The sequence below is a fragment of the Camelus dromedarius genome, chromosome 32, assembly GCF_036321535.1.
Source record: "Camelus dromedarius isolate mCamDro1 chromosome 32, mCamDro1.pat, whole genome shotgun sequence".
In the NCBI taxonomy this organism is placed as follows: domain Eukaryota; kingdom Metazoa; phylum Chordata; class Mammalia; order Artiodactyla; family Camelidae; genus Camelus; species Camelus dromedarius.
In genome coordinates, this window is record NC_087467.1 from 17,922,414 (window position 1) to 17,945,660 (window position 23,247).

Sequence of the window (23,247 nt, forward strand, 5' to 3'; positions counted from 1 at the left end):
CCCTTTTTCTTTCAATTTTATTACTAACATAAGGCAGCTGGACCTAATTAGATCCATATTGTGTGTTCTGGGGCAAGAGAAGACTCCAAAATGTATACTGCTAAAAACTTTTACGTGTAGAATTAGCTGAGAGGTTTGCTCTAGTCAGTGTTCTGAAACAGCCAAGTTTTTCCCAAATGTCCCCATAAGACTGGCCTCCTCCAGGTGTTGTAGATCTCCAAAGTCCCTAGGAACTACTTGCTTGAAAGTGTGCCATTGCTGTTTTTTTCAAATCAGATTTGGGGGGATTCAGCTAAGTGGTTGTCAGAAGAGAATGGTCCTTAAAGAGCAGGGGAAGAATTAATCCTTTTGCTTATAAAGATTTCACCATCTTATAAAAACAAAGAGGAAGAGAAGCAATAGGGTACAGATTTTGTTATGTGCATCCCACTCATTCACTTGTCATCTGGCAAGTCTTTGTGTTTTTGTGTAAGTCATATATCAGAGGATGAGCTGATGTGAATAAATGGGGAACACGTGTAATGTTTGAAATTAATTGTTTTCCCCTAAGAATAAGTTGTTTGTCTTAGAGCACAGTTGTCTTTACAGCAAAGAATAGCCAGTAGGCGGATCTGTCTCTGGCAGTTCAAGGGGACAGACTGAAACTCGTGCTCCAGGAAGCCTTATTCCAGAAGGCAGTAAATGAGCCTTCAGGCATGGGAGGTGGAAGTGCTCCCAGGATCATTGCACATGGGCTGCGGTGGGAAAGGATAATTCCTGTTAGGCAAAGCTCAACAAATGAAACCCCCAAAACCAAAGCAAACAGAAACTTAAAAGAGATCCCCCAACTTGCTATACACAGAGAATCAGATTGAAATGAATTGCTGGCTGTCACATTGAGCTGGGTGAGCCGTCAGAGGGTACAGTACTGTAGTACTGCCTTTGTCTCTGGTCGGAACGGGCATTTAACAGAATTTCGCAGGTGTTTCTGATGAGTCCGAGTAGCCGCTCTCAGTTCACAAGTGTTGTCAGGTTTTCATTATTTGATCCTTAGAAGCTGAGACCCGTGGAAGTAAAGGTTCTTGGGAAACAGCCTGGGCTGCTTTTTGGGTGGCGTGGGGGTTGCCGGGAGGCCCGGGACTTGCTGGGAGGCCATGCCGGTTGGGAGGCAGGCAGAGATGCTTGAGTGAAGAATACAGTTTAGCTGCTGGTGACAGTGAGAATGTAGGAGTGGCAGGTATGAGCCAGCGAGGACTTGACCCAGTGGGAACAGAGCTGAGTTGTTGGAGGTGTGGAGGCAACAGAGGAAGAGAAACCAGGCAAGGAGAGAGAGTAAAGCCAAAACTTTGGAGGAGGAAATGCCATCTTCGGTTCTTCCCCACTCACTGTCCGCCCCCCACCCCCGCCCCAAGGGTAGGAGAAGCCTGGGAGGCTGAGGGGTCTAGGAAGGCAGGGGTTTTAGGTAGCAGGGAAATTTGCTTATGCAGAAAGACACAATCCCAGGCCAGCGGGTTGGGGGAAGGGGTTACAGGTGTGGTAATTTGTCTGAGATTAAGGGCGCAGGTCATGAGGAAACTCCTTTACCCAGGAATCAAATGTGTTTCAAAGGTTTTAGTAGGGGGTTGACAGTAGCCAAGTAGGTGAAGAATTACTTAGAAAAGTCTGCATGTTTTAGGACAGAAGTGAAGAAGCCAGGGAGAGATGCTCTGAGACTGGGGAAACTCGGCAGGGAAACAAGGGGTTTGGTGGGGAAGCCGTGCAAAGGAGGAGAGAACTTATGTGCTGGACGAGCCATTGGGCGCTCAGCCTCCCCAGGCTGTGGGAGACCCAGCCCGTGGGCACTTCCAGAAGGGTCAGACGATGCTCCGTTGGCACAGATTAAGAGAGTCAGATTCCAGGTTGTGAATTTGGGTATGGTTATGTGAAACCAGGAGCCGAGAGGGTTTTTGTCTGATACGTGGACGTTTGAAGTAATCACTTTCCTGAAGCTGTGAAGAAACTTCTGGGCAACTAGGCGCTGTGTTAGGGCTGTTCATTCCATATATTAGTTTAATTCTTGCAACAACCCTTCAAGATGAAGACCACTGTCCCCATTTTACCAGTGAAGAAACAAGGCAGGGAGTTTCTGTCCTTTCCTGTGGTCACATGACAGGTAAGTGACTGAGCTGCCTCTGTCCCAGTAGCCATAGGGAGCATGTGTATTTGTGTGTTGGAGAGTGTGCCTTTAGTAGCTTACACACTTCTCAACCACCAGGAACATTTCCACCATCTTCTGTGGGGGCAGTTCCCATAGAAAAGTGAGTGAAAGTTGGTCCGTGTGCTTTAGTCCCCTTTGCTCCAATACACTGTACTGCATCATTTTCCACACTGTCCACTATGCTGTGCAGTTTGTTTCTTATTTTATTAAAACACTGGCCAATTTGCTTTGCTTTTTTGGGGTTGTTAGGCAGGTTGTTGAAAGGGTGATTGATACGAGGGAAGCCAGAGGGGTGGACTCTGAGCACTTCAGAAAAGCTTCACCTGTGTCCCTGAGCGCAGCCGCCACTCTGAAACTTGGCACCAGGGGATGGAGTTGAACGTGTGTTCCTGGAAAAACAATTCAAAGCTTGCGTCCTAGTGCTTGTGAGGTAGTAATATCATTCTTGTGTGCAAAGAATTCTTAATTCCTATGCAGATTTTTCTGTCACTGGGAACTTAAGAGTAGGGATCTCTGGAGGGGAGGATATAGCTCATTGGTAGAGCACATGCTTAGCATGCACGAGGTCCTGGGTTCAATCTCCAATATCTCCATTAATAAACAAACAAATAAACCAACAAACAAACCTATTTATCCCCTCCCCCCAAAAAGAAAAAAGTTAGGGATCACTGTCGGTCTCTGTGTCTCTGTCTCTCTTGCACAGGCACTGAATGTGAGGTGGGGTCTGGATCCCTGAGGCACAGGATTGCCTCAACAGACCCTGATTTGTCTGAGGAGGAGAGGGAATTATCTGGTGGAGGTGAGGAGGGAGGGGCAGCTATTTTAGACTCTAAAGTAGCATAAAGTGGGATGGTAGTGATTTACCATTTACTCCTAATTCTTGAAATGGGGCTAAGGATTTTTTCCCCCTCTGAGAGCATTGTTTACCTTTATACTTCTGTATTAAGAAAGGCAGATCTCTTTTAAAATTTCATTGCATTGAGTTTTTCCAACTAATTGTAAAAACCATTGGCAGTTCAACCCGTTTGGTAGACTCACTGTCACACTGCCACCCACGTGGCACTGAGGATGGTTCCGGCGGATCCCCACCTAACTCTGGGTCTCTGGAGCAGCACCTAAGCATGGAGAGGGTCTGTCTGGTTCGTGGGCTGGTTTAGGGGCACATTTCAGGAGGCGTGGGAATGTGAAAGACTGAGAATTCTTTCTATGGGTGGGTGTTGGGCAGATTGACTTTCTCAGAAGGCTTAACCTAGTGTCCAGGGCTGATCTGGTGAGACCCTCTCCCTGGAGAGCATCCTTTAGCTTCATCGTCCTTATAGCAACCCTGGCGCCTTATCCCCATTTTCCAGGAGGGCATGTAGTCAGGAAGTAGCAGAGCCTGGACCCAATCCAGGCTGTTATTTCTAAGCCTTAGGCTCTTCCCACTCCACACCCTGCAACCCCCCTCCCCACCTGCTGTCTAAACCCACACCCTGTGAGGAGCGCCCGAGGGTGTGCATACGTGGAGCTGCAACACTGGTACCCCTGGTGTGTTGGGAGGGAGGAAGTGAGTGCCTGAGCTCTCCCAGAGCCCCCCACCCACTATGGGTTGGCCATGCTTGGGTGCACTGCTGGCGGAAAACAGCACTGTCTTTCTTTTCCTTGCTGGCCTAGGCATTGTTCCTTTCATGCACCATTCATGCCTCATGGCAGTAATTCCATATCGTTCCATCACCTCCCACTTGGCTGGCTCCAGCTGACCGCTGTTAGTATTTGAGGCGTTTGGGGGCATCCAGGGTGCAGAGCAGCTGCCTCGTTGGTGAGGACGTAGAGGAGCCCAGATGTTGGGCAGGATTATCCCCTATAGTTGCTTCCCTCTGATACCACAAACTGACGGGAGTTTATCAGCATCCGCCCAATCCGGCCCCAACCCCCTTCTTGGGTGTGTAGTATCTTGGTGGAATTTTTCCTATGAGCTCTTTGAAAAAAAAAAAAATCTCATCAGTCGAGAAGGGAGCTGGGTGGGGCCAGCTCGAGGGGCCTGTGCTGCTGTGATAGCACAGACCAAGAATTTGCAAATTTGCAGCAGGTGTGAGTCCTAAGTGCTGCGTTTCCAGAACTCCTCTAATCCTTAGATTGTAGGGGAGCAGATGGTCATTCCATTGGAAGAACCGTTTTCTATTAGGGAGCAACCTTAGCCAGGAAAAGCTTTAAAAAAAAACAACCCAAAAAACAAAAACCTTGAGACTGGCGGAAAAAATGAGGGCTTACATCTTCTAGACCCAATTCTCCCTTTTTTTTTTTTTTTTTTTTTAACATCTCCAGGAACAGAATTCCTTTCAATTCAAAATATGCCTTTTGTGTATAGGGCTTGGGAGGAATGTTTACTCCTTCAGCCTTTTAACCAACATCCTGTGATCCATCGGCTGTGGTGAGCCTTGCTCCTTGGTACCGGAGACCCTGAATCAAGCATAGGGAGCTCCTGATCGGGGCGCATCCCGTTCATCCCCTCCTGGGGTCTCCCGTCCCCTGGGGCTGTGTCTCGTGCCAGTTTCTGGGACTCCTCAGACACTCCTTTCAAGCTGCTTTTGTTCTGCGCTTTTCCAAGATTCCCAGTAGATAAGACGCTGTGCTTGGAGAGCCCTTCCATGCTTCCAGCCAGAACACTTTCACAGTGGTTATTTTATTTTATTCTCATCACCAGTTCAGCCAGGAGATTAGGTAGGGCAGAGACAGGGGTCTTGGAAACAGAACTTTATGCTTATAAGCTACACTTTCTACCTTTCTTATCTTGGAGAAAAATGAATAGGATTCAAATAGTGGTTATGGCCTTAAGAAAAACGTTGCTTCTTGTGAAACCTCATTTGACTCCCATTAGTTGGTCTTCCTGTACGGATCTGTGATTCCATCATGTCGGCACTTGGTAAATGAATTAAATTTCTGAAATGGAAAAGGGGAGGTGGTAGGGGTAAGGTAGAGGGGGGAGCGTCCCTTGAGGTTGTCCCTCGAGGCTGGCTGGTATGGCCAACACATTCCAGAAGAGGAGATAGAAAACGCGGCTCCTGGCCTGAGCTATACCACCACCGAGCTGTGTGACTTCAGGCTAGTCGCTCAACCTCTCAGGTGAGGTACACAGCCGACACAGCTTTTAAAACGCCCTCTCACTCTCAAGGAGGGTATGCTTAGCAGTGTCTAATGAATACGCCTTGTTCTCATGGTTGGTTTGGAGTTGTTGCCTCTCAGGTGATCTCATTTTTGAAGGCTTGAATTTCCTGACATGCTAGAGAAAGGCTGAGGTGCTAAAGAATTAAATAAATCTGTTCAGTGCTCTGAGATAATTAAGAAAACGAAATGACTGAAATTGACTTTCTAACAGGAATTTAAACCCTTAGAGGTTGTGAAGCACGTTAAGCTGGTTGGTTTAGAGTAAGTCCGGATGCCCCGACCTTCCCTGCTGGTTCCGCGGGTGTTGGGTGCCTGCGGTGAGTCAAGAGAGAAGTCAGCTGGTCGTTTTGGGTGCCTGTGCTGGGCCCCAGGCCGTCTTTCATCCAGACAAGAACACACTGTTCTAATTCTTTGCTCTTCGGGAGGAAAAAAAAAATCCCTTTTCTCTTATTGGGAATATTAAGATGTTACTCTTATGTACTGACTGTGAATAATGAGGTAGGTACTGCCTACAACAGTTACCTGGTGTTTTACAAACTTGTTTTTTAAAACCTAAAACTGACAGACTGCCAGTTTTCAGATTACTTCCAGACTGTCACCCAAATGTTCTGACTTACTGCCGGCTACATGACTGTTGCAGTGTTCAGAATTAACTGCTTCCATGCTTGATGAGGCAGTTTTGTGGGCTTGATAAAATGATCTGAGCGTGACTTTGCCTAACCAGTGCTTTTCCTGGGAGGATCAAGAGAGGAACATAGTAGTTTCCAGTATGACAGAGGTTCACAGTGGAGGAAGGATAATGACATGATTAAAGCGAAGCTCGCCAATAACTTTTCTGCTTTCCTTCCTGTTTTAAAGCAGTGATGGGTCCTGAAGAAAAGTAGGGACGGTTCAAACTAACCAAATTCCTGGTTTGAAAATGCTGTGGAAGCAAACTTTCCTGGGTGTGTCAGGATCCAGCTGCTCTCTTTTTTTCCCACCTAAAAAAAATACTAGAAGATCAAGGAATACGCCTAAAAATTATTCTTTGCAGCATCAGCCATTCAGGATGGTGTATTTTGCTAAGCATTTAGTTAAAAGAAGTTTGAGACAAAGAGTTTGGGTAAAGCCTTCTCGAGCTGGTCATTTTGTTGAAAGGGAATTTTCCGGGAGACTTCTCAGCTTTTCCCCAGCTTCTCCCAGCTTCATCCACATTTGTGATTGTCCAGGGCCTGCCGAATGTATGGGCTTAGTTAAGTTATCTTTTCCGGAGATTTGCTCAAAGGATCTAGATTCTTTTCTAATCCATCGTGGTGAACATGCCACTTGTTTTCTGCCAACTGAAGCTTTTCCATGTATCTTGAAAGTGGAGCCTGAAAGCTGTGGTGGCGATTGCAACAGAGCTGAGGGCGGGGGCGGGTTTCACAATCCAGCCCTTCACGAGTGAGCTTTTCACCAGGAAAGTGATTCTCTGGCTCTTGGTTTCCACCCTGAGAGCTCTCACATGCTGGTGGGATGACGGCTGTGGGCAGGGAGGCATTGCAAGCCTTTCTGGATATTTTGAACACTTCAGAATCTCAAAGCCAGCCTGCTGTCCTGAAGGTGCCCAGGCCTGGTTTGGACATCAGATGGCCCACCTTGGGGATGCCGCATCTGCCGTCTGCTGGGGCAGCAACTTTTCCAGGACAAGGAGGCAGAATCACGGCTCCATCATGTTAAACGATGTGCCGTTCCCTTTCCAGCATGTTGCATCATCTTCTGGCCCCTCTCAGGGCATTTGGGAGTTTCTCTGTTGCATCATGGTATAACCAGTGAGCGAGACAGAGCACAGATTCGCCGCGCAGCAGCCGTGCAATAGGGAGGGAAGGCAGAAATGCCATTCACAGCTCGTTTCCTGAAGCAACTAGCAAGGCATCCCCTAAACACTCCTTGGCAGAATCGTCACTGGGAAATAATAATCCCAAAGAGGAGCTGCTCTTTGCCATATTTTCAGAATGCTCATTTATGTCTTTGATGTTTTGTGTCAATTTATACAAAATGGCAATTTGAAGGCTATAAAAAAGAAAATTCCATTTTGACTACCGTCCTTAATCACTAGTCCATGTCTTTAAAAGTTCAAAAACAAATACTAGGCCTGAGTTCCCAGCAGATAAGACAATTTGTTGTGTGTCTGAACAGTAACCCAATACATTAAAAAAAAAAAAAAGTTAAATCCTCATTTTAAAACTCTGAAAAAGACTTAATAATGCTGGTTTTGGTTTTTACTTAGATATATAATCGGTTAGTCAAGACTATTTAGCGCTTTGCTTTCACAATTCTGATGAGATTTAAAAATACCTGAATGCATAAACATATTTATTATATATAAAATGTTCTATACAAAGTATATGTATATTAGGTACAAAACATCTATATATGAAGCAGCTATATTGAGGTGTAATTTCCATAAACTGTACAAAGAGGGAGGGTATAGCTCAGTGGTAGAGCACATGCTTAGCATGCACAAGGTCCTGGGTTCAATCCCCAGTACCTCCTCTAAAAATAAATAAATAAACCTAATTACTTCCCCCCTAAAAAAACAAACAAAAAAACTTAGACATAAACTGTATGTATTTAAAGTTGTATGATTTAACACGTGTATGTCCCCATGAAACCAACATGACAATTAGGACATGGAATATCTGCGTCACCCCCGAGTCTCCTCCCATCCCTTGTAACCCTCCTTCCAGTCCCTCCCCCCCACACCCCCTTCCCACGCAACTGCTGACGTATTTTTCCATCGCTGCAGATGAGTTTGTGTTTTCTAGAGATTTAGGTAAATAGAATCGTACCGCATGGAATCTTATGTTAGGATTCTGACTCAGCATTGTTGTGCGGTGCGTCCACATTGCAGGGTGGATCAGCAGTTGCCTCCTGTTCCTTGTGGAGGAGTACCCGTGTACTGGTGCATCGCCGTCTGTGGATAGTTGTGTTGCAAAGGGCACGTGTGGTGAAGTACAGTGTGGAAACTCATTTATATTGGTAGTAAGGATACTTCTCTGATGTTTTTCAAGGACCATGTGGGACGGTACATACGTAACAGATGGGTGAAACCACAGTGGAGTGAAAGATTCACACCTCACATTCAGCCCCGGGAAAGATGGACGGGCATAGGCCATTCTGAATCGGCAGAATGCTCAGTAGGGTTACTCGGCTTATTTTTTGAAGACTCTTGGTTACTTGATTTCATTAAACAAATATTTTTGTGCACAGCCTATGTCTGGCCCAGGCCCAGGCCCCAGGGGCACACAGCAAGGAACCCAACCTCTCTTGCCCTCCAGAAGTTCACGGCCAGTAGGTGCAGTGAGACATAAACAGAAGTAATTACAAAGTGAAAGGTAGGCATGAGAATTGCGTGGAGAGGAGCACAGACAGCTGAGATGTTCAGAGGCGGAGGAAGTTCAGCCAGGAGGAATCTGAGAACCTGTTTGCAGGTGGTGACTTCCTGGCAGGGCTCAGAAGGAAGGTTCCAGTTGAAAATACATGCAGATGTGAGGGGGCGTCCGCATAGGCCGAGACAGAACTGAGCAAGGTCCTGGAAGAGGGCAGGGAGGGCCCCCAGGGAGGAGTAAATCGTGGGGTCTGCAGGGCTGGGCCCTCTGACGGCTGAGGGCAGGGCCTGTTCCCACCTCTCCCTTTGGCTGGTAGATGGTCATCTTCCTGGGTCTCCACATTGCCCTCCCTCCCTGTGTGTCCCTGTCCAAATCCCACCTATTCACAAGGACACCAGTCGTACGGGGTTAGGGCCCAACTTGATGACGTCATTTTACCTTGATTACTTCTGTAAAGACTGACCTCCAAATAAGGTCATTCTGACATACTGGGATTTGGACTCCAAAATACATCTTTGGGGCAACAGAGAATTCAACACACAGCTCCAGGGCTGAGAGTTTGGGCTTTATCATTTAAACAAAGGGCGGGGGTCATGGAAGGCTTTAGACCAGGACAGCATCTGAGCTACCCAGAGTTCATCTGTTTGAGAGAGGAGAGGACAGGTAGGGTTGAGGGCAGCGGGGGGCCCTGTCGGGAGCCTGGCCATGGTCCATGGCTCAGCTGAGGCAGGTGTGGTTGGAACAGCAGGTCTGGCCATGGAGGGGAGGAGCAGTGACTGAGATGGTATGGCCAGGGGACCTCTTCTCTGTGCTTTGAGCATCGTAGCTCCTCAGGGGTCTAAGGTGAAGAGCCGTCCCTGAGCATCTGTTAGTCTGTTGTCAGTGGTGTGGATAAGAGAGACTGTACCTCGTGAAGGAAGGTGAATCATCCCCGGACTGTCGTTCGGAAGTTATGGCCGGAGTGCCTTTATCCACAGGACACTCAGGACCTCATTACTTATCACCTTTGAGAATCAGGAATCAACTCCAGTCCTTCATATAGGCAATTGAGTCTGTTATTCTAGAAGGAGCTCGTAATTTTAGTCTCACTGCAAATTTTTGCCTCATGGTAAATATATACGATTATATACGTGCTGTTCAACACAGCTGGTCTTTGGCTGAGTTGGCTCCAGCATGGGGACTGTTGTGTGATAACAGAATTAGGCAGGCTCTCTGTGTATGTTTGTTCACATTAGATACTGCTGCTTCAAGGAAGGCCATCACGTGGTGCCTGGGGCCCACCTGGTAGGCACCCAGAGGACGTTTACTGAATGAGTGGATGGATGAAAGACAGAGCGTGTGGCTTATTATTATTTTTAAAATCAAGACTGTTTTTGGAGCAGTTGAAGGTTCACAGCAAAACTAGGGGGAAGATACAGAGATGTGCCGTGTTCCCCGACCCTACTATCAATGTCCCCACCAGAGTGGTTCATTTGTTACAGCCGACGAACCCACCCTGACACATCCTCACACAAATCCAGAGTTTACACTAGGGCCTGTTCTGGGGAGACAGATTTCAGCCTGTCTTTCTTCCCGTTGTTAAGAATCATATGTACTGGTTTGGTTTTCAGGTTTCTGGCACAGAGACCGTTAGTTTGAACAAGTGTCCCTGGCTTGTGTTTCTAAAATGGAAATTGTGGCAGATGTAGATAGTCTTTGAAAATGATTGTTAATGAAAATGCAGTGGCTTGAGCTAAAATGAGGGCTTGTGATGTGATAGATTTCAGTTAAATCAACCAAAGTAATGATGTACCTTGTAATTTAGATTCTTGAACTGGTCATCTCAGTATAACCTTTAGAAGTCTGTACCAACTGTGTGAGGTCTCTTGACTCCCTGTGTGAAGTATGATGCAGCTTTGATTTGGGGAGGGGTCATGTTCCACAGCTCTAAAGCATGAGTTGGTGTTAATTGGGAGGATACAGTGACCAAAGATACAACCGCATTTTGAGGCAGTTAAATAATGAAAATACGGGGAATTATTTTAAAGATGATTTTTGTAAATTCTTTGAAAACACCACACGTGCTTGTGTATTTTATTTGCAAAAATTATTTGAGGTAAGTTGTAGTGAAGTCTTTGGGCGGTGGGCCAGCTCGGGTCCCCAGTTACTAGGAGGATGAGAACCACTACTCAAACCACAGATCTTAATTGCTTTATTTAAATACACAAAACAAAATAATGCGATCTGTCATTTTTTCCCTCAGAAAATGATTTTAAAGAGGTGAAAAGCAAACCACATCTGTTTTAAACTTATTCACAGATGTTGGCTGGGCCCCTCTTCACCTCAGGTTCTGTATATTTGTCTCACTACCCCCTCCGTTTATGAGAACTGAGGATGCCCAGAAGTTCCCCTCTAGACGGGGATGGTCCCTGAGCCCCGTTGTCCAGCAGCCCTTGTACCCCTGGTTCTGTGGTGGTTTCCTCAGAACCACAAGGATTTGGCCAAGGTATGGAACACCATACCCTCACATTCCTTAAGAAAAATCCAGTTCCTCAAGCCTGTGTGAACTCGAGGGTTCAGGGAAGACTGTAGCAACTCTAAAAATCCATTGGCCACCCCACATCTTCTTGGAGAAAAGTTCCTCATTTCTTGATCCTCAGCGGCCTCCATCACCCCTTTCTAAGTGAAAGCAAATAAGCATAATTCTTCTTTATATCTTGCCTCCCACCCTCTGCTTGTCTACACTTTCCAGCCCGGAGGTGGGCGAGGTTGTGGCAGTGTCTTCTGAAGAAGAACCATGTGCCTTCTAAGCAGAGTGCAGGTGAATGAAAATATCTCCACTTCATTGTGTTAAGTGTGGATTTAAAAAACAGAAAGTAATTCTGGGTTAGCCTGGACAATGTGAGAAATGTAAGACTAGGTTATAATACTTTGGTTCTTTCCCCCGCTAATGTGGTCATAAATTAGAAAAGAAATACAAGGGTTCCTGTGTTTTCAGTTCCCAGATTTTTTTTTTTTAATGGAGGGTGAATGAGCCCAAAGGAAGAAAATCTTTTTTAATATCTGCAGAGAAACTCCTACCGTCTGAGGATTTTCTAAGCTTTTAAGTGGCTTCCACCAAGTTCCAGGTGAGGCCTGTGTAAGAGCTTGCCTCCAGCATGGTCTTCATCTAAAGGTCCAAAATTGATTGTGGTTGGGATATCACAGCCAGTTCCCTTTTTGTATGGAAAAGCAATACAGTCATCCCTCAGGATCCATAGGGGATTGGTTCCAGGACCTCCCACGGATACCAAAATCCACAGATGCTCAAGTCCCTTATATAAAATGGCATAGCATTTGCCTATAACCTACACACACCCTCCTGCATACTTTAAATCATCTCTAAATTACATATAAACCTATTACAATGTAAATGCTATATAAATATGTAGTTGCTAGGTGTGAGACAAATCCATTTTGCTTTTTGGAAATTTCTGGATATTTTTCCCCCATGAATATTTTCTATCCGCGGTTGGCTGAACCCACAGATGCAGATCCACGTATCCGGGGACAAAGGGCTGGCTGCACTGAGAACGCTGTGGGGGCAGCTGCACGTTGTGGGATGGCTGGAGGATCCAGAAGTGGAGAGGGAAGAGAGAGCACAGAGTGACTGGAACCTTAAGAGGGAAGATTGATGTTGCAAACCTAGTCAGGGGACATACAGGAAAAGGGCTTTCGAAATAAGCGTGACTTTTGTAGGAGAAATTGAGGAAATCATCAAAATAGAGTTTTTCGGTGGCTCTGAGAGGAAAGGTTTGGATCCGCAAACAACAGGAAGTCACACTTGCGGTAAACTTCACACGAAAGGCAGAGGTGGGCAGATGTTCTGGGGACCACACAGTGGGAACACCGAGGATGGGGGCGTCTGGGAGCATTCGGGCAGAGGGTGCTCCCTGATTCTGACTCTGGGAATGAGGAAACGTGATGTGAGTTTGAGAAATGGAATCATATGGAATTTAGTTGGGGAAAGCAGCCTGCAGCAGCAGTGGCCTGTCCCCAAAAGAATTCTTTAGGGGAATGTGGGCCTTTGTTAGTGTTGGATTATTTGGCTCTCCAGAAAGCCAAGGCGGTTACTGGGGCCCTGGGAGACCCCCACACTGGCTGGCCCTCCTCCCCTCTGTGGACTCGGGTTCTGTCATGTATTTCCCAGAGTGAGGAAGTTAAATCTAAGAATGTGGACTCATTGGAACGGGTGCATGAGCTGTATTTCATGCTGCTGGACGCGCCTTGCACTTGGAGATGATGTCATTTTTAGCAATGTGAGATTGTTCCGAGGGAAGGTACTGGCTCTTACAGTAAATCTGAAATTGACTTCATTGTCTGTTGCAGCTGAGTTGGGCCTCAGCCTCGCAGCTGACCCACTGTGCTTTCCTTTAGTCACCGTTCTTTCAGGACTGTAGAATTTTCTTTCTGTCCTCAGGGCTAAGGAGAGTGATAAATTGTGGGGAAAATTTGTACTTACTATATTGTATGATCAGAGCAAATGACTGAGAAGTAAAGAGGATTTTAGGTTTTGGAATCTAACTTGCCACTCTAAGTACATAGGGAAATTAATTCAAGAGGAAACAGGAAAATAAGCAGCTGATTGTGGTTTCTCCAGCAAGTATCTCCTTTGTGCTGGGAAACAGTCTCCTTGACGTCCGCTTTCATTTTGAACACGTTGCTTTGGTCTAGGATCTGTTAGTTTAAGAAATACATAAAGCTGTATTGTAATCTGAGTGTGATCAGGGCTCATCAGTCTGACTCTGAGATTCATTAGATGCATTTTGTAATTCAGAAATGTATTTGGCCAGGTCTTCTGGCTTCTAAAACTTAGCTGGATCGTCCTAAGAAGTCAAGTAAAATATTTTAATTTTTATTTCCTTCCGTGTTACTAATTTCTCCACTCAGAGATCTAATTAAAAATGTGTAACGTAGCAGAAGAAGATAAAGTGAAAACTCTGACTTGTGTGTGTGATGTGCTTTAACCTGGAAGAAGGCCCTCTGGTCCCTTCACTTTCTCTTGTGTGGGGAGACCTTTTCAGAAGGTGGGAAGTCAGGACTGGAAGGGACCTTGGGGGTCAGAGCCACCTCCTCAGATCGTCTGTAGATGCACATGGTTTCAAATGGCCAGTTTTTTATTGTCAGCCAGACAGAGTGGATTCACATGGGGAGTGTCTCTTCCGCTGGCGCAGAACCGCTCTTCCTTCACATAGTTCTGGAATCCCTTCCAGTTTCAAACTTTATAGCCTCTACTGCCTGACTATAGTATTTACTTTTTGGCACAGTGTTACTTCAATAAAAAACTCACTTATTTATTCATTGACTGATAGAAAAAACAACAAAAAAAAGAAGAGAATCCATATGTCATAGGCAGTTCCCAGAGAAATCAGTCCACTATCTTGGCAATTTCTGAATTAGAACACTGAGACCAAACTGTGTACAAGTGAGTTACTGTGTGAAAATGGAATTGTGATGCATGCTGCAACACAGATGAACCTGAGATGAGGGGGTCGGGAAATACCGCCTCAAAACATGCCACGTTGGCCTGTTGATTATTTTGAGCTGAAGGCCACAGAGAAACTGCAGAGACAAGACCTTTCTGTCCTCCCCATGTATGTCTACAAGCAGGCTCTGAGTTTCCTGCCTCTCATGTACCAGGATGAGGGGAGTGACCCTTATCACCGGAGGCAGAGAGCCAGCACCGAGAGAAGTCTGCAAAAAAAGACCTTCCTAGAATAGCCCCTACTGTCCTTTAGTTTCCCCTGTATATTTCCTAACCATCGTCCCACAATTTGTTGCCCCTAGAAGCCCAGACACCCTCTCTTTGTTCACTTCGCCCCTGTTTATCACTGTTAAAATGGTACGTGAGCCTCTGAGTCTAACTGCTTCCTTGAATTTTCACTTCTTTTCTGTGAAGCCCCCATGCACATAAAAATCTTAACATCAACAAAATGTGTATGTCTTTTCTCCTGTTAATCTGTCTTTTGTCAGTTTAATTCACAGGCCCCAGGAACAATCTAAGAGGGTAGAGGAAAAGTTTTTCCCTCTCCTTCAAGGACATTATGCTAATGAAATAAGCCCATTTCAAAAGGGCTAATGCTATATGTGCTACATGATTCTCCTTATGTGAGGTACCTACAGTGGTCAAATTCATAGAGACAGAAAGTAGAATGAAGGGAGCCCGGGACTGAGGCGAGACGGGGGATGGGTTATTGTTTAAGTTTTCTGTTGCTGTTGCTGTTGTTTGGTGGGGGGAGGTATGGGTTACTGTTTAACATGGGTGCAGAGTTTTAGTCTGGGATGATGAAAAAGTTACGCAGGGGGCTGTTGGTGATATTTCCACAACACTGAATGTGCTTGATGCTGTCATACTGCTAAAAATGGTTAAGGTGGTAAACTTTGTGTAATGTGTCTTTTACCACAGTTTAAAAAAAAAGGAATTGCTGTGGCTGGAGTGAACTGCTCGATGGGAAACTTGGAGTGGTGGCCCTGTGTCTGTCCTGGGTGCGCGTTGGGAAGCCCTTGGAGACGACTTCTCGCCTTCCTGTGCGAGCTCTCCTTGTCCCCAGGCCTGGGTGCGCCCTCCCAGAGAGCGGGAAGCGCCTCTTCTTTCTGGCTGACTCTCCACCCTTTCTGTCTCGTTCTTCTAGAGACTGTGCAGAACCACACATGCGGAATGAAGCAAGAAGAGTTGGCTCTGGGCTTTTTTGGGGCAAGCCAGTGACTGGGAGAGGAATTTACTAGAAAGTCTTTTTCTTGGGAGAAATCCCGGTCAAGCAAGTGTCCCCAGGGGGCCACTGAGCTTTCGATTTGTGTAGAGCATTAAAACAGAGGTAAATCCTAAACGCAGGGAAAAGATCCTCACCTTGTGGGACCACTGTCGAGGCGGTGCTCTGCCAGGGACCTGTGGTTATCTTTCAGGGAGATGTTCTACTTGCAGTTTGAGGGACGTGGGAGGGGAAATCAGAGATGAACGCATAGACGTGAGCCTGTGCTGTTCCTCTGACAACCTCATGAATCCCAGCTGGCCCGGTCCGACAGAACTTTCTGTGATGATGGGGATGTTCATGTTGTTTATTTAATACTGTAGCCACCGTGGCTTTAAAGCACGGGAAATGTGGATAGTGTGACTGAGGAACTAGACGTTCAATTGTTTTCCTTTTTCTTTTTAATTGAAGTATAGTCGATTTGCAATGTTGTGTTAATTTCTGGTGTACAGCATAGTGATTCATATATATATTCCTTTTCATATTCTTTTTTATTATAGGCCATAATAAGGCATTGACTATAGTAGGACCTTGTTATTTATCTATTTTATATATAGTAGTTTGTATCTGCTAATCTCAAACTCCTGATTTATCCCTCGCCACCTTCTGTCCCCCTAAGATGTTCAATTTTATTTAATTTTAATGATTTTACTTTTAAACAGCTGCCCTTGGTTGTTGGCTGTCTTAGTGGGAAGCACAGCGCTGGGTCCCCTTGTGGTGTGTGATTCTCGTCCTCATGACTGTGGACTCCAGAGCGTGATTTTATTCCCGGAGGACAAAGGAATTGGCATCTGCGGGGTTAGATGTTGGGGGTCACTCTGGGGTTTTTCATGTGGACATTGGACTCCCCAAAACCTTGTCAAAAGTAGGCCTAGTTTCATTCATTAATTGTCAGGTCAATCAGTTATTGGTTAATGATGAAAAATCAGTTACTTATGAAGCACAGTAGGACAGACGCTGGGTTGAGCAGCGGGGATGTTGTAGAGGACAGAACCAGCAGGCGTCCTGTCCTGATGGGCCGCGGTCTGTGGGGAGGATTTCCGCTGGACGAGCGAATACAAGTGTGACTGAAGCACGTCAGAGGGCGTTTTGCCTCCCACTGGTAGGAAGGAGTCTTCATGACAGTCATTTTGTCACATCAAGGGCACTTCCAGTCGTATGGTCCCTGAGCTCTGATTCAGCTTTTCCAGTCCTTTTCCCGCCACCTTCCTTCTCATTAGGGTCTCCTGAGTCCAGCTGGTGCCTCGACATGGTGACTGAACTTATGAAAACGGTGAGCCCTTGTTTGACCCCAAAAAACCCCTCCAGAGCTACAGAAGGAGAGGAGGGGGCTGTGGGGCAGCTCGTCGCCAGCTCTGGGGATGCCTGAGGCAGCTGGACGGGCCCCCTTAGGGACAGGATGCTGTCACAGCCCTGACCTGAGGCTGGGATGGGGACCAAGGCAGCAGCCCAGGCAGCCCTCGCTCCAGCCCACTGGGCAGGACCCTGCCCCTTGGCTGCGGCACCTCGTTGGCCCCCTGCTGGGTGTCCCCCGAACACCTCACACACCCACAGCCCCAGGGCCCCAGGTAATGCTTGGCCTCCATTTGTTCCCTGCCTGGCTGTCGGCCCCGCGGGCCTGGATCTGGGGTTCACTTCTCTACTCTGGCCGAGCTTGGTGATTACCTGGGAGTTGTTTTGAAAGGTACAGACCCCTGGGCGCTTCTGCCCGGGACCGACAAAATTAGAATTTTGAGGCTAAAGGTCTAAACATTTTTTTTAAAGCTCCCTGGCCAGGATTCTGTCCCGTGGTGCTTAAGTGATGGGGGCGGGCCCTCCCCATCCTCTGGGGACTCCTGGCTGCCACTGTGGAAGCGGGGACCCTGTTACTGCAGGGATATCCCAGGAGGCTATGGGGCCGACACCCCCTGCCTCACCCCATCACACCCACAGACTGAGGTTTGGGGACCTGTTGGTGTCTCTGGGATGTGTCTTGCAGCAGGGAGCTCGCTGTGAGCCTTCGCATGGTGGAGGTGGCCCCTGATGGCTTCCAGCTGTCACCGCTTCCACACGTGGGGCTGGACACTTGGTCAGAGAAGCGGTCAACCTGAAGTCCACTGAAACTGGAAACCCTATAGGAGGCGCCAGGGTTGGGGTGCGTGGGGTGGAGGGGGAGGCGGGCGCTCCCAGGAACTTTCCTAAGTTATGAGCTGGCTCTGAAATTGTAATTGCCTCCGATGAAAACAGTTGAAGTGTGTTGGAAAAGCAAGAACTTCCTCACCCTTGGCCAGGCAGTGAGGGGCTCAGGCCCTGGGTCGGGTGGGGTCCTCCCGGGTCCCCCAACATCGGAGCCACGGGTTTAGGTCCCCTCGGTGTGGCCCGCCCCATCCAGAAGGGTTTCGTGTGGGCTGTCATCTCCTGGCTCACGAACGAAACCCCAGAGCAAACACATTTTCACTTCAGTCCTAAATGCTCAGAGGAACAGAGTTTTTCTGAGATGACACATTTTTCCAGCATTATGCTATGCTTGTGCAGGCAAAACAATGAAGTGGAATTTTTCTTTTCCTGTAGTTTCTAGGACCACACAGAGGATGCTTTTGGTAGGTGGGGTGCTAGGGGGCCGATGGCTGGTGTGTAACGGGGCCAAATTAGGTGCTCAGGCTACCTTCTTACCTAGCTCGGGGGGCCTTCTGGAACGTCTCTGGGTGGGTGGGGTTGCTTCAGATTTACGGCAGTGGCCAGAGAGACAGGCTGCTTCTGCATGCCGGGAGGGCCATGTGGGGTTCAGGGGAGAACACAGGTTTAATGTCCAGCCCTGGCCCTCCCTGACCTTTGGAACTTGGAGAGGCCACTTAACCTCTGTGAGCCCGTTTCCTCCTCTGTGAAAAGAGGAAGATGTACATGGTGGGGCCTTGACGGGGGATGTGGCGGGACCGAGAGAATGAGGGCCTTGCACCTGCTGTGCCCCTGGCCCTCGAGCAGCGCTTCTGCTTTACTTACTGGGCTTTCTCTTCAGTTTTCCTTAAAAAGGCTCCCACCCCAGCTTCTCAAAATCCGCCTGCCCAGGCCACACCACCAACCAATTAAATCAGAGCCTCTGAGGGTGGGACCCAAGCCTGGGTCTTGTCACGGTTCCCTGGCGATTCTGATGCATGGTCCAGCTTGAGACCCACTGCCCTCAGTGACCCAGGAGACCGGGGTTGCAGGGAGGCGTTGGGAGCCAACGCTGGGAATTCTGAAGGGTCGCCTGCCTGTCCTGGTGGAGGAGTTCCTGGCGAGTGGGGTTTTAGGGGTCAGGGTTCGGACCCTCAGGGAGGGTGCAAGAGGCCATTCCATTTAGCCATGTGTAATTTTCTCAGGAATCTAACTTTGAACTCCCCTTGCACGAGACTGGTGCCTGCCATGGAGTCGCTTGGTGGGTGCGAGGCCCCCAGCAGCTGCTCCCTGCCTGCCCTGAGCCGCACACAGCAACCCTGGGGATGTGATGCAAAGCCCATTTCTTTCAGGGAATTGATCCCCAAAAGGAGGCCAGATGCTGGTGCTAGTGTTGAGAATGAAGAGAAAGTAGAGAGGTTCAGGCGAGCCACAGTCCGCAGTCTGAAACGGGAGCTGGGGAGCCGGGGAGCCGGCTCCCCTCTGCCCTGAGCAGGGCCCCTGCCTGTGGCTGTGAACTCCCGGCCTGGCCCTCTCAGTGCCCAGGGGCACTGGACTGTCGCTCTCTATTCTGGGCCGAGGTCCAGTCCCAGCTTGTTGCTTGGATCCCAGTGTGATAGGCAAGTGCATCAGGGAACGTGCACTTTAAAGAGGGTTTTTGAGTGAGATTTTTTTTTTTTAAATGGAGGTAGCAGGGGTTGAACCCAGGACCCTGTGCATGCTAAGTATGCGCTCTACCACTGAGCTATGCCTTCTCCCCCTAATGGGGGTTTTGAGTGGTTCCAGCTCTGCTTCCTTATTTCTGTCATTAGCCGTATGGACCAGGGCATCTTAAAAAGATCTGAACAGTGTGAGGTGTGTCTCCAAAGGCTCGCTGCTCCCTTTGCGGAGTTGGGAGGATGGGGCTGAGATGAACACCCCAGGGGCGTGGGAGGCAGGGCACCAGGGATGTTTCTCTAAAACACAAAACAAGTGGTCCTGACTTACCCTGAAAAAATCTCCACAAAGCAGCGGATTGTAGAACAGGAGTTTGTCAGTGAAATAAAAGCTCGGTTTGTGGAAAATGTCCGCATCCAATGAGAGTCGTGGGGCCAAGTTTTTCTGTCTGATTCCCCAGCCTTTAGCTGGGGGAAGCTGGGTGCAGGTCTCTTTCAGAGATGGGGGAAAGGGCTGGTCTGATTTTGGCTGAACCCCAGGGGATCAGGGCTGGACTGAGGGAGACCATGGCCCTGCCAGGTCAGCCTGGAGCTAGCAGTGATCTGGGTCCTCTTCATTCAGGGCCAGTGCCAGGAGGGCCAGGGGTGTTTGCAACAGTAGCCGGTAGAGATGCCACCCTTTCCTTTGGCAGGTACCGTGTGAGCGTCAGACCCAGATACGTCACCAGGTACAAGACGGTGACCCAGTTGGAGTGGAGGTGCTGCCCTGGCTTCAGAGGGGGAGACTGCCAAGAAGGTCCCAGAGACCCGGAGAGGACCCCCCGCCCCACGCCCGCTCGGCCTCGGAACAGCATGAAGAAAGCCACAGGTGACCGCTTACCCGGGCTCTGCCGTGCGCGGCCGCCACCTCCTCCGCACTCCGGGAGTCAGGAGTTATTACAGTGCAGCGCTTTCCGGGGCCTGCCGACAGTGCGCATGTATGCCTGCGGTAGACACACGGGGCACCCGCATTCATGTGCTGAAGCGGTAGCAAGAGGAACTTTTAAAAAGGAAGCCGCTTTGTTAGGGCCGCCTTGTTGTGACAGCCAAGGCCTCAGAGGAGGAGCTGCTGCTGGTTTCGGCCTTCCGCGGCCTGAGGCACAGATGGAAGAGCCAGGTGTAATGACGTAAGGATGCTGGGCTTGCTTTTACTTTGCTCCTCACCTCCAGGCTCCCGTAAACCTGAATCTGGAGGAGCTCACATTGTTTTCTAAAGAAGAGGTAAATGAAATCCTTCTCATTCTGTTCAGGGTGAGATGGCTGCAAAGCTAAAAAAGTGTCCGGTGAGGTGGCTCTTAAATTTGCTTCTGATTTGTTTTTCGTCTGTTTTCCCCACTGTTTTTAATTAAACCTTTTAAGCATATTTCTTTTTTGGGGTTGGGGAAGGTAATTAGGTTTATTTATCCATTTATTTAAATGGAGGTGCTGGGAATTAAACCCAGGACCTTGTGCATGCTGAGCACACACTCTACCACTAAGCTGTACCCCCACCCCCACTTACAATTTTTTTCTTTTTTAAGTGAAGTAGCACAAACTCAGTAAATAGCTTAGAAAGCAATGGTAATTTCCACCTTTGCCTTTAAGTGTGATATTAAGAGACTGATTTTTATGGATAAAAATGTCTTCACATTTTATCCTACCTCAGTTTATCTTTCCTCTTTTTATTTGTATTTATTTTTCCCCTTTTTAAAGTTTAGTGAGAATGATGCAACCTAGGTTTCCCTATGAGCTAGATGTTTAAGTTGTCTTTAAATGATTATATTTTCCCCGGAGATGTTTTCAATTCTGAAACTAGTGGTGTTTCCCAATATTGTCTGTAAGACAGATTTTAAAATAATTTTTATTACAAAAGTAATGCATATCAATTAAAGAATGTTTATAAAATACAGGAAAAATGTTTAAGAACACTTAATCTCGCCACTGTTAACATTTTACTATAGAACAGTATGTCTTCTCTACAGCTGCACAGACATCTCGTTAAAGAAAAATTCATTCATTCGTCCCACAGATAGTCATCAAGCTCTCTCTCTGCAGGCTCTGTACTGGGCACTTGAGAAAAGAGAGGCCCAAGGCAGGCACAGCCCCCGACCTCCCGGGAGGCTAATATGAGACAAGTGCTTACAGCAGATCGTGGCAGGCGCGGTGATGGGGACACGGAGGGGTCTGCTGGATCACAGTAGATAGCTTATCTCTGTTTAGTTTAGTTTAGTTTTCATTTTACAAAACTTCAAACACATGTGTAGTTTAATGAGTTGGATAGTTTTATAAGCACTGTTAGGATAAGCAGGGATTCCCTTTCTCCCCCACCTCCCTTCCCAGGGGTAATTACTTTAAACTCTTAACATTTTTTTTTAATTGAGTATAGTTGATTTACAATATTAATGATAGGTGTACAACATAGTGATTCAATACTTTTACAGATTATACTTCATTTAAAGTTATTGCAAAATAATGGCTATATTTCCCTGTGCTGTACAATACATCCTTATTGCTTATGTATTTTATACATAACAGTTTGTGCCTCTTAATCCCCGTTCCCCCTTCCCTCTCCCCACTGGTAACCACTAGTTTGTTCTCTACCTCTGTGAGTTTGTTTCTATTCTGTTATATACATTCGTTTGTTTTATTTTTTAAATTCCACATAAAAGTGATAACATAGGATATTTGTCTTTCTCGATCTGACTTATTTCACTAAGCATAATACCTTCCAGATCCACCCATACTGTTACAAAGGGCAAAATTTCATTGTTTTATGGCTGAGTAGTATCCCATTGCATATAGACACCATATCTTCTTTATCCACTCACCTGTTTATGGACACTTACATTGCTTAAAAATATGGAATGCCTCACAAAGGTGTGTGCCATCCTTGTGCAGGGGCCACGCTAACCTTCTCTGTGCCAGTCCAGTTTTAGTATACGTGTGCTGAAGCGAGCACCGCTTTTAACTCTTCAGACGGTCCTTTGGAATTTACCTCCATGTCTCTTGACTTCTCATTGTGGAAGGTGAGGATTTAACTCCCTTTCATCTACTTGCAAACACAGACGGGGCTCCTGTACCACCGTCCTTTCCCTTCAGTTATCCCGTGTTTTTACCTGCTCAGAAGTTCCTGTTTCCATTGTAGCGGTTATGCAGGTGATGTCTACAGCTGAGCCCTGGAGTGTACTGCGGATGTGCTGCCTTTCCTACACAGCTTTTGGATTTCTCTTGAGTTAATAGTTATGTTTTCCTTTGCTTGGTTTTCTACGTTTTTATCTCTATTTCAACCCAAACTCTCCCTGGTTATCTAAATGTCCCCTCGTTGTGTCCAGAGACATCAATTTCTTGAAGAAATGTCTCCTGGTGCCTTCTCATCTCCCCCTCCCCGCGGACTGGTCACCTGCTTGTCCTTGTTCGCAGCTGCCCCGCCCCTGCCGTGATCTTGCCTGACTTCTCTCCCATCCACTGCCTGCTCCTGTCCCCCTGCTCTTTCTTGACTTACTCCCTTGCTTCAGTGAAGCAGATCTTCCAGTGGTTTCATGAGAGGATTGCACGGGGCATAAACTTTCTGAAGTTTTACAGCCTGAAAACATATTGTCTCTAGCTTCAGAATTCTAGGTTTGAAATAATTTTCCTTTAGAATTTTGAAAGAGTGGCTCAACCTTCTTCTAGCTTCCAGTACACTTGAAAAACTCCAAAACCGTTCTGATTCTCAGTTTTTTACGTGTGACTTGATTGGCATTTTGGTTGTTTTTTTATTGGGATTTCAGAAGAGAATGAAAGGAAGTGCTTATCCTCAATCTGTCACTATAAGGAGCAACATACTGTTTGGGGAACTTACTTTTTAACTATTTATACGGAACAAACCTCCATCATTAAATATTCTTTTTTGTTGTTGTTGTTTTGAGGGGAGGGAAGCAATTAGGTTTATGTGTTTATTTATTTATCACTATTAATTTTAATGAAGGTACTAGGGATCCAACCCAGGACGTTGTGCATGCTAA

At 47.1% G+C, this 23,247-nt stretch overlaps 1 protein-coding gene and 1 non-coding gene across 2 annotated transcripts in view; one reads left to right on the forward strand and one right to left on the reverse strand.

The window, feature by feature from the left end:
• Nucleotides 1-23,247, forward strand: part of EMILIN2 (elastin microfibril interfacer 2) — a 46,953-nt gene that overhangs the window by 1,254 nt on the left and 22,452 nt on the right. Inside the window, exon 3 of the mRNA XM_031439120.2 lies at nt 19,918-20,093. Within this exon, the coding sequence (XP_031294980.2) occupies nt 19,918-20,093 (176 nt within the window). The remainder of the gene's footprint in view (nt 1-19,917; nt 20,094-23,247) is intronic.
• On the reverse strand, nt 22,097-22,202 carry LOC116148841 (U6 spliceosomal RNA). Its single transcript, XR_004132439.1, has one exon. It is a non-coding gene; the product is annotated as a U6 spliceosomal RNA (small nuclear RNA).